We start from the raw sequence: 11,921 nt of genomic DNA, 5'->3' as shown, positions 1-11,921 counted from the left end.
TCTCTCCCTTCGTTCCATCCTATTTTTCTTCTTTTATTTGTAACTATGAAGCCTTTAATCCTTGTTTATTATTATTATGATGAAGGCCATAATGTTTTGGATACTATGGAAGTTTTCCCTTATGTTGACTTAATAATAATAAGGAAAACATATGATTTTTACCATATAAACACACTTATTAACCTAAAATTACTCTACCGCTGGAGATAATACCGTATCGCTAGAAGACTGATTTGGACTATGATGCTGTAAAATGACTAATAATATAACAAACTAACAACAGTAACGTATTTATTGTTCTTTATTGTTGTCTTCTTGTTATGGTGCAGCCTTTATCTCTTGCTTGGATGGACTTACACAACACCAAAAGCCTTTGGGCTTTATTTTAAGGGCCTATCATCGAGTTTCGGCTTGGCTACCCTATATTCTATTTGAAAACATCAAAATTTTCCCCTCAACAATTATAATATTAGTTTTCCCTAAATTTGGTCGACTACATTAAAACTATTTTATGTTGTAAATAAAACAATAAAAAAAAATACTTGCATCAGGTAACACATATAAATTAGTTAATAATAAGACAATGGGAGTATAAACCTCATATAAAATCCAATAAAAAATGAAAAAAAAAAATGAGAGAGAGGGCGAGAAATAACCTTTTCGTGTGGGAAAAATATACATTAAATGGGAGAAAGTGACAAATTTATAATAAGAAGATGAGAATAAGAAAAGCCAAAATAAAGGAAGATTAAGGGATAAAATTATATGTAAAGTTAAAACATCCTAAGATGAATATGTATAGACAATACTTAGTTATAACATCAAAATTAAAGTAGGTGAATATGTAAAGTTAAAATCGCCTCAGATGAATTTGTAAAGTCAATGTATTTTATATATTTAATATTGTCAAAAAAATTAAAGGTAAAAAACAAATATGAAAAACAAAAATGATGTGGCAATAGCGTGGAGGATGAGATGGCTAATAGGAACATAGTAATTGCTACGTTTCAGCTTTTAGAGATATATATATATATATATATATATAAATGACTATATATATTAGGTAATACAAACGTATGACTTTATTAGTATGTTCTCTATTGTTTTAATTACTTTAAATTACAATGAATTGTCTTCTCCTCCATTCTATTACAAGTATGAGAGTAATATTCAACTGGGCAAAAATTTACACGAAGATTTGCCTTCTTTTCATTTTTCTACTTTTTTATATTATTATTCTTAGTATGTCAATTTAAATTCATTGTTTTATGTAAGACCAAGTTTACTCTACACTATTTAATTATGAAGTTTCTAGGGTATGTCTAATTTAAATGATTTCTTAACAAAATTTTGTTTGAATAATTTAATAAGTATCTTTGGTTTTTTTTTTTTTTTTTTAATAATGGTAGTTTGTTAACTTATTTGGTAAGAATTTTCTTTTAGTGATTCACAAAATGATCTTTAATGAATTATTATTATAAATTTTTTACTTTAAAATAAGTTTAACCATAAAATGATCATTAATAATATTTCCAGTTTTCCATGCATTGCGTGGGTTGCGGCCAGTAAAATTAATGTGTGAGCAGTGACACCAAGTATTTAAATCCAGAATGTATGAAGTTAAGTTAGATTCTCAAAGAATCATGCTGTTTTCAGCCTTTTATGCTGAGCTACGGCTGAATGTCACAAAATCTTTTTATTTAGGTATCTTTATAATAACATCATATTCTTTGCAAATTACTCTTTGATATTACCAATAAAAGATCATTACAGCCATCCATTTCTAGCACTATTTGATGTCATTTGAATCACAGCACAGGTTAACTGCAACGCTTAGACACTTACAAATATGTATTGCTTTCTTTCCTCACAAATGACAGATTTGGCTTGGTTTTCTGCAGCGTAGAGCTTTGGAAACTAGTGCAGCTGGTGGGACAAAGAGACAGCATCCATGAACTCCTCATCAGACTCAAGAGCGCTCATTGAATCCGGCGGAAGGCACATCTCCAAATCAATGCTTCCTCCTTCTTTACTTGGGTATGATGAAACTTTCCCATCAAACTTGTTTGCATACCCACTGCGAAGTGCCACTGCTTTCCCCATTCCAAATTCATTCCCGTACTTGTTGAATCTGGGTGAACTTCCCATCATTACACTGCATGTATCAAACATCCGATCAAGTTGGTAAACAAAGGGAGACTTCAGCCAGTTATCAAGCCAGCCACGCACAACCTTGTCAGAGTGGTTAGCCACAAGCTCATGCAACTTCCACGCCGCCCATCCAAGACTATGTTCAAGCAATTCACCAGCTGTGGTTACTGCTGCCCCAGCGGAAATTGAGTTCCCAAAGTAATCATTAGGCAAGTGTGGCTCCATCCTTGCCCTGTTATTTATGGCCAACCTGCAATGAGTTATCTGATCATGTGGTAGATGGCGTGCACGCGTTATGCACCTCCAGACAAGTGCAGACAAGGACTGAAAGGAAGAGATTTTGTTGGTATTGGATTCTGAATTGGCTTTTGCTTTGAGTTTTGCTATGGATTCCGAAGAGAAGTGGAACATTCTCTCTCTGAGTTTTGGTGCTTCAAATCTGGAAATGAACTCATCTTGGTGTTTAAAAGGAAGCTTGAGGATTGGACCACCATCAGGAAACCATCGCTTATGGATAGGCGGGCGTGTTAGAGAGATGTTATTTCCCTGTGCCTGAAAAATCTCAGACCAAGCATTAAAGAATTGCCAATAAGAGCTTCCATCAACAATAGAATGGTTCATGGAACATCCTATAAAGATGCCGTCTTTAAGTTCTGTTACTTGAACTGTAAGCAAAGGCCTGGTATGACCGTCATGGTTGACCGCCCTGTCGTGATCAAAAAAGGATTGAACGATTGATGGTACATCAATGGGAGAAAGGACATCAGATATAGTCATGTCTAGAGCTGCATAGATGAATTTGGCTCCAGGGCTGTTACTGCAGTCAACAAAAACCAAGCTTGAAGGTGGGTTTTCATTTATTTGTGTCACAAGGCGGCCTGAAAGTGGGTAGAAATGGACAAGGGCCACAGAGAGGGACTGCTTAAGCTTGTCCAATAGAGACTTGATGAAGTCTTCTTGGGCATCTGCTGAAAGAGGTTTGTTGTAAAGAAGACCCTTCTGGATATAGTGTACAGAGAGCATGGTAAGATCCCATGGTGACAGGTAGAAGGGCCTCTTTGATTCTTCTAAGGCATACTGTGGTTTGATAAAGCACTCTGAGATGTATCGGATTTTAGGAGGAGTAGACATCAGAAATTGGTTACAAAATTCTTTAAAGGTGGCTAATGGGCTAAGTGGCACTCTTCAATCTCCTGAGTTTTGATTAGCTATTCTGGTTTATATAGTCGAGGATTTGCAGATGTTTGACTGGGCTCTCCAATTTGTTTTCCAATTAAGCATTATTTTATATATTCTGTTATTCTTTATATTTTATAGACACACCAAATGCAATAAGATTTAAAAAGCCAATTTATATGGTATACTTTTTTATGGACAGTCTAGCTCTAGCCATTTTTTTAGTAAACAAAATCCAATTTTTAATTAACGTACCTTTCTTTTGCATTTCTACTACTTATAGTTATGAGGGTATAGCCTCTAAAGAGTCTACTTATTTTTATAATCGACCTTCTCTTGACCTGAAATCTGATAGGTGAACTTGTTTTGTTCAATTCTTAGGAAGAAGAGATGGTAATCATAAATTAATTGCAACAGGTAAAAGTGGACTTTTAGTTCTCGCATGCTTTCTATTTTATTCCTTCACAACCTGCCATCTATAATTCATATTCTTTAACTTCCTCTCACCACAGCCGCTAGTTGAATTGTCCGTAAGGATTCATTCATCCAAAAAAAAAAAACGAAAATTCGTTAGGTAGGATTCTATTTTGTAGGGTTAAATTTTAATAGAAGAAAGAGATAAAGGGCAGGTGAAAAACAAGGAAATCCAATAAATCGTCTCTTTCATCGGCTACATGCCATCTATGTGCCTCACTGGCGGACAATTTGGGATAGGAACTAATATCTTTTTGCTTTATCAAGGGCCAAGTCAAGCCTCTCAAATTCATTGGGGGTAGGTATGAATATTGAATATCTTTTTTGACCTAGTTCCCTCTCCCCATACGTTTGTTTCTCCACCAACCCAAAAAAAAAAAAAAAAAAAAAATCAAGCCTCTCAAATTATTTGGAAAAAGAGAAGTGTACATTTTTTTTTTGTCCAAGTTTCGAAGTAGTTTTTAACGTTTCAAATATTTCAATTTAGTTATTTTACTTTTAAAATTTGTATCAAAAAGTTCATGTCATTAACTATTGGATGGGTCATTTTCTTTTTTTAGTTTGTATCAAAAAATTTTGTTGTTAATTATTGGATGGAAAAATGTGACATGATAATAAAAGGAGATTCGCTCGAGCAGAGAGAAAGTTTGCTCAAGCGATAGAAATATATAAGCCTTTTTTTTGTTTGTTTTAAGTTGATTCAATAAAATCCTAGGGATTTGATAGCAACAAAAATGTGAAGAGATTAAAGCTGTGGACCATAAAATCTAACACAACTTAAATCATATGCCATATCAAAGGAAAAATGGTTAATTTTGTTAGAGGCAAATGAATAAAATGGAGAAAACGGACAAATGCCCATTTCAAAAAAAAATCCAGCATTTTGCTCCATTTCCCAAACTAATTAAGGAAATGTCCTTCTTTTGAAACTTGATTTTCTCAAAATTGAGTTATAAAAAACAAAAACAAAAATTGGAGCCCTATAGTGGCGTTTTAAGGAGCCTATACTGACATTTTAAGGACCTATAGTGGCATTTTGTAACTCGATCTCCATGAAGTCGAGTTACGTGCAATTTTTTTCTCTTTTTTGCCTATAACCCGATTTCAAGGAACTCGAGTTTCAAAATATCACTATATGTCCTTAAAACGTCACTATAGGCTCCTTAAAAACACCACTATAGGACTTAACTTGATTTTGAAAAAATCGAGTTTCAAAAAAGGGATATTTCCCTAATTAGTTTGGAAAATTGGGCAAAATGATGAATTGTTTTTTAAAAAAAGGGCAAAGGCCAATTTTTTTCTGAATAAAATCCTTCACAAGTTCACTACAAATAAGTAATATGAACAAAATAGGGATCGGGAGTTCGGGGGATTGAAGAGAAAATGTTAGTGAAGCTTGCATCAGCGAAGCTTCTTGTGGGTGTGAGTGTGTGACTGACTTCCCATTTGCAGATTCGCATGTGGCTCTTAAACTTTTTCAAGTAATTGTATCTTTTTTTTTTCTTTTTTTTTTAAACAATGTAAAATTCTCTTGCTTAATTATCTCTATCTCCAAACAAACAAATTATTTAAATAACCAATCTCTTCCCTCTTTTGCTGCCATCAAAATTCTTTGGATTTTGCTGAACAATCACAATTCAAAATAAACAAAAGGGGAAAAAAAACACTAATAAATATATCTCGCTAGAGCGAATCTCCTTCTGTAGACCACATTACTGTTTTCCATTAAATAATTAACAACATATACTCTCTTTTTTGGTACAAACATAAAAGTATAAGAACTAAACTGAAACATTTGAAAGGTTATGGACCATTAAACATGAGATAAAAGGTTAAGGATTAAAAGTCTAATTAAACCCAAAAAAAAGAAGTAACTCCTCTTAAACCAATTAATGAAAAAAAAAAAATCGCTTATTATTTTTTCAGAGAAAAAAATAGCTTGTGTTTTATTCCATTAAAGGCCAAAATGCAAAAAGATCTCTTGGGTTTGGGTCAGTTGCAAATTGCTGGTGTTTTATTCCATTAAAGCTTGACTTTCTGCCATGTGTGGTCAATTTTCGACTGACCCAAACCTATGAATTAAGCTTGAATAAAAGACCAGCTTTAATGGACCAACCTAATATTGAGCAGTTGCATTGTTAGGAATTTAGGTTGAAGGTGCTTCATCCACATTTGCAATGTGTCGGCTGCGCAATAAGATTAGATACACAATATTTAAAAAAAAAAATTATTGAGATAATAAGCTATGATTAGTGTATAATAAAAATAATATCAATGATAGTTTTATGTGAAAGTCATATTGCACAGATCATAATCTGTCACCTGAAATTGTGGAAATAGTTGTAAAATGTATTGTGTTTATAAAAAACACAACTATTTTTTATTTAAAATTTTTCTATCCTCTCATTTTTCATTTTTCTCACTAATAGAGTTACAAATACGTCGAGCACACCATATGAAGGAGTTGGTGTGTTGTCTTGCATGTCCCTTTCAAACTCAACCATGCATAAGATTAGGGAGTCTAATTTCCTTTTGCAATCAATTATGCCTTTTTTCCGCGCAATATCGTGTTGCTTATAATTGATCATACTTTTTTATTATTGAGGGTAAAAAAAATATTCTAGCTAAACGAGGAAAAATTCTTGGGATAAGAATTTTGACAAATAAATACTAATGCAGTAGCTATTTAGTCTTTGCCTGATTGCTTCGTGCCTATGGCTATATAAGTGGCATAGGACGGTAGGTGAAACAATTCATATAAATTTTAATTTTGCACAAAACCCGTTTGACTGAACATAGAGAAAAGGTAAGCAACTTAATCCAGTAGCCAAATCTATTAGCATATTGGAGAATTTCAATATTATAAAAATAACACAAGTAATGCTAGGAACACACTCATTCTAATATGGTCTGAACTGGTTGGTGGTAGTATGTTAGGTAAAAGATTACTTTTGGTCTTTTGGATGATATTTATATTTAATTTGAGCCATATTGGTTTAATTATATGACGACGTCTCTTAACTTCAACCACACAGGACTTATGTTTGTCACTTTGCCATCTTTCCGCGAAGGTTCTTCTTTTTAATGATTTGATAGTTAAAAGAGGAGAGCGATTTAAATGTCCCCTCCAAATCTGTCTGCAACATTATGAGCAAAAAAATTAGCATAACAAAAGAATAAAGCCACAATAGCATATGCTATATAGGAACGAAAATGCTAAATGCAGTATTATTATTTTTACTAAAGAATTTTATAAATTAATGTGACAATTTATGTGAATGGTATTTTATTAACTATATGATAAATTTTTATCATAATATAATATAATAAATAAAATTTTATATCATTTGTACTTAAAATTAAAATAAAAATTTATATAATAAAATGTATAGTATCCTTATTATCATGCTAATGATAGCGGACATCTTTATCCTTAAATTAAGTGAAATATTGTGGTTGGTTTCAATTAATTTAACTGAAATTCTTTTATTATTGAATAAAAAAATTAGATCTGAATCCACCTAAACCAAAAAGAAACTTATCAATGCTTAATGGTAAGTCTTGGTGCGACTTGGTCTGGAGAAAGTTTTGGATTATCTCCATTTTTATTCTTTTTCGTTTTTCAAACTATTTTGTTAGAATTTTAAAATATTTGTAGTGAGGGACTGAGGTGAATTTCTTAGAAGGTGTACATTTACAAATCTTGAAGGTGAAGCTGGTTCTTAATCTTAATTACTTAAAATTCTTCGGTCAAATATGGTAGGTCGAGGCAGTATCTGACTTTTCCTTTTCCTTTTTTGTTTGTTGAGATTGAGAATCATTATTTTTGCTGACTTTTGTTCTGGACAAAGGATTCAAGAACTTGGTTTGTGCTCCTATGCGAAGACTTGTTTTATATATATAATTTTTATTTTTATTTTTATTTTTTTAAAATAATTATAACATGATGCTAACCCTGCGGTCCGAACCTTTTTCCCCCTAGACCTCCAAACACTTTATACATGGGGAGGTGCCAATTCAGCTATAAAGCTTTTGGTAATTTTTATTTTAATTGATTTGGGGAAAATTTCCTTTCAACTATTGTCAGTATTATGTAGTAATCAAAATGATTATTCCGTATAATTTTAATCACATAATTTATTTAAAATTGGTGTATCTTATCTATATAATCTATATCTATAATGTTCGATATAATAAATAATAGCCGAAAACGTTTGAATATTAACTAACTTCTAATATTTTGACACATAAATTTTCACATAACCCATCTTTTTCTGTTTTTTTTTTAAAAATTTATTTATAAAAATGGCTATTAATTTGGTCATAATTTTCGATAATGTTGACTAAGTCCTATTAGGACTCAAGATCGTTGCCAACTTAACGTACCCAAGTTATTCTTGAATTTCCTTTGTGTGTAGACTGTAGACCACGGCAATTGTGGTGCAAGATATTGCTGAAAGTTGTTTTTTAGTTGTTTTTGTTGTTGTTGTTGTTGTGTTTTTTTTTTTTTTTTTTTTTTTTTTTTTTTTTTTTGGACATGGTTCTATTGTAGAAATTAGAATTCAAACACCTTTTTTTTTTTTGGTTGAGAAAGAGAATTCAAACACTTAAGTAACTACAAGTACAACGCATACAATGGCCACTTTTTACAAAACAAGAATTTCTTATGCATCAGGGACTCCTAAAAGTCATAACAACCTAAACCGCAACGATTGGCTTGAGAGAAACCTTTATATTGGGTATTGAGTATTTTTTTTTTTTTTTTTTTTTTTTGAGAAACGGGTATTGAGTATTTTGTCGTCTAATTTTTTCAGTCCAATTATGCTAGCTTGGAGGAAAATATGAATTTGTTTCGTCTTATAAAAAGTTCATTCTCAAATATTATATTTGAAATGATTGCTGTATATAAGATTAATCTTTTTATATTTATTTTCAAATTTTATTTTGAACTAGAGTTATTGAATTTGCATCGCACAAGTTAGAAATTAGTTTAAATAATTTAACAATTCATGAAATTAAAGTGCACTTATTTTTAAAGGTTTAAATTTTTTTAAAAGATTCTGTTATTTTATTTTATGTTATTTTTATTATCTATTGTAATTTTGGGTTATGAAAAAAAAAAAACTATATAATACTGGACGTTAATCCAGAAAGTTCAGCAAAAAATTATATAATAAATTAATAAGAAGTATTAATTAATAAAAAATCAAATCAAATCAAAGAATTAGTAAAATGTGTAAAAATATATTAGATATTGTTTTCCAAAACCAAATATAATTTAATTTAAATTTCTTTATTTTATTATAATGACGTGTTTAATTGGCTTCAACTTTTTTTTTTCTTTTTTGAAGAATCATGGCTTCAACTAATATATAACAATTTAACATCCTTCATAATTTTAAAATTAAAAACCAAGATAGAAAAATGTAAATTATAATTAGTTGCTAAATTGTGCAGTGCATGAAAATGTTTGCACAAAGTGCTGATATGAGCAAGATCAAGATTCTTCCTTAATTGCAACTAATCAATGATGCTTAAATCTTAATTTTAAGTAGCATAGTAATTTATTATATTTGTTATTATAATATTCTACTCAATCATTTATCATGCATAAACACATTTTACATGAGATAAGCTAGGAAAATTTAATGCTTAAATCTTAAATTTTATGTAGCGTATTAATTTATTATATTTGTCATTATAATACTCTACTCAATCATTTATCATGCATAAACACATTTACATGAGATAAACTAGGAAAATCAATGCTTAAATCGTAAATCTTATGTACCGTATTAATTTATTATATTTGTTATTATAATATTCTACTCAATCATTTATCATGCATAAACACATTTTACATGAGTTAAGCTAGGAAGTATGGACACTTCATTTGGGGTATCGTTCATGCATTATGCCTAGAACACTTCTAATCAATGGCAGAGCCACATTGAGACTGAAGGGGGCCTTGGCCCCCCTAAAAATTTTGGAAAAAAATAAGGAAATATATATATTTTTGGAATTATCCTAATTAATTTGAAAATTTTTAAAGAACCCTTATCATTTTGGCCTCCCATACCTAATAATATGCATGTATAGATTTAAGAAAGTCTAAAAATAAATATAAATATCATTTAAATAGAATACAATTTAATTAGTGATAAATATTGTGGGGCCTGGCCCAAAATAATGGGCTAGTTAAATACGGGCCCGTCCGAGAAGCATCGTGTCCGAGGAGAAGTCATAGCCAAAACATTATTCAAGCCTAACTGCGGTAAAGAAACCTGTCCGAGGAGTAACACCTCCTCGGACATCACGAAGTCCGGACCAAGAGCTCGCCTCAACCGTTGCAGTTCACCCTCCAAGCATATAAAAAAGAATAAAACCCAAAATATCTGTCCGAGGAGTAACACCTCCTCGGACATCACGAAGTCCGGACCAAGAGCTCGCCTCAACCGTTGCAGTTCACCTTCCAAGCATATAAAAAAGAATAAAACCCAAAATATCTGTCCGAGGAGTAACACCTCCTCGGACATCACGAAGTCCGGACCAAGAGCTCGCCTCAACCGTTGCAGTTCACCCTCCAAGCATATAAAAAAGAATAAAACCCAAAATATCTCGTGGAAAGCTGCCACCACCACATTAAATGTGTCACAACCACCCTCTTAGCCGCATTAATGAGGAAAAGACCCCTGAACAGTACTACCTTGGCCACTGCAACTCACAAGGGAGTGATAAGGGTGTCTGATAGGACAGGTGCTCAAGTGGGGGCTTAGATGATCAACAAGTGTAAGGTTCAGATAAGAATGAGAGAGCTATATAATGTAGTAGAGTCCCCCAAAGAGAGGGACGAAAAAAATGTATTCGGCACTCAAGAAATAGAATCTTATGTTAGATATCCATTCTTGTGTTTTTGTTCCTGCAATAATATTGTCCATGCATCAGAACGACTAAGCTCACTGAGGCTAAGTTCTTTGACCCATCCTCTACAAATATTTATTGTGTGTTGCGCCTTGGGCCAAGACCTGATCAATAGGATTTGGACCAAGAAAATCATGCAACTACAATTGGCTCCGTCTGTGGGAAGAACTCGTGCATCAGCTAGCACAACGGTCGAGCATGGCAGAACTAGGTCCACACCAGGAGAATCCTCACCAGGCTAACTCCTAACAGACACAACCCGCCGAATCCCGAAGGCAAAATAACCCCGCCAACCCAGGCGACAAGGGGAATCGTGAGGGGAGTGTGCATACTATCCGGACGAGCCAGAGTCACACTCAGATAGGTAGTCACGTGTCCCAGAGGCGAAATAGTCATCAGGCCATGCAGCGAGAGATAGATGACCTGAAAAGGAAGTTACGACGTGTGCAGCGAAAACGATCTCCCTCTGACTCAGACGAGTCTTCTAATGCGGAGGACGCGAGTTATCGACGGAGGTCAAGGACCCCCCCAAGTGAAACTTTTTCCTACGAAAGGGAACCACGCCCTGTACGGAAGTATGAAAGCCCATCCAGCAAGGGTTCGGGGAACGATGCTATGAAGAAGGCGCTAGACCAGGTTTCAAGGTCACCCTTTACGTATAGAATTGAAGGGGCTAAGCTGCCTCGACGCTTCAACCAACTAGCGTTCGCTATCTATAACGGCCGAGCAGACCCGGTAGAGCATGTAAGTCAGTTTAACCAGAAAATGGCAATCTACTCACAAAATGAAGCCCTAATGTGCAAAATCTTCCCATCCAGCTTGGGATCAATGGCGATGAAGTGGTTCAACAGCCTGAGGACAAACTCCATAGGCTCCTACAAGCAGCTCACTCAGGCTTTCTGCTCCCGTTTTATCACAAACACCAGAGTCCCTCAACCCCTCAGTTCGCTATTGTCCTTATCCATGCACGAAGGAGAAACCCTAAAAGCATACTCGGATAGATATTGGGAGGTGTATAACGACTTAGATGACAACCATGATGATGTTGCTATCAGCACGTTCAAAAGCGGTCTCCCCACCGAGCATGGCTTAAGGAAATCCCTCACTGGTAAACCAGTTACCGACGTTCATCAGTTGATGGATAGGATCGACAAGTACAAAAGGGTGGAGGAAGATCAGCTGTAAGGAAGGGGGAAGGA

General features: G+C 33.6%; 1 protein-coding gene across 1 annotated transcript; it reads right to left on the bottom strand.

Annotated features, from left to right (window-relative positions):
• Positions 1 to 1,820: 1,820 nt before the first annotated feature.
• LOC115977773 (uncharacterized acetyltransferase At3g50280-like) lies at positions 1,821 to 3,394 on the bottom strand. The gene has a single exon (XM_031099792.1). It carries the CDS (start codon positions 3,280 to 3,282, stop codon positions 1,918 to 1,920), a length of 1,365 nt encoding a protein of 454 aa, XP_030955652.1. The 5' UTR covers positions 3,283 to 3,394; the 3' UTR covers positions 1,821 to 1,917.
• Between the last annotated feature and the right edge of the window lie 8,527 nt (positions 3,395 to 11,921).

Source organism: Quercus lobata, chromosome 2 (genome assembly GCF_001633185.2).
Source record: "Quercus lobata isolate SW786 chromosome 2, ValleyOak3.0 Primary Assembly, whole genome shotgun sequence".
In the NCBI taxonomy this organism is placed as follows: domain Eukaryota; kingdom Viridiplantae; phylum Streptophyta; class Magnoliopsida; order Fagales; family Fagaceae; genus Quercus; species Quercus lobata.
The sequence above is the reverse complement of the archived record's forward strand: the minus strand, read 5'-3'. Positions and strand labels throughout refer to the sequence as shown.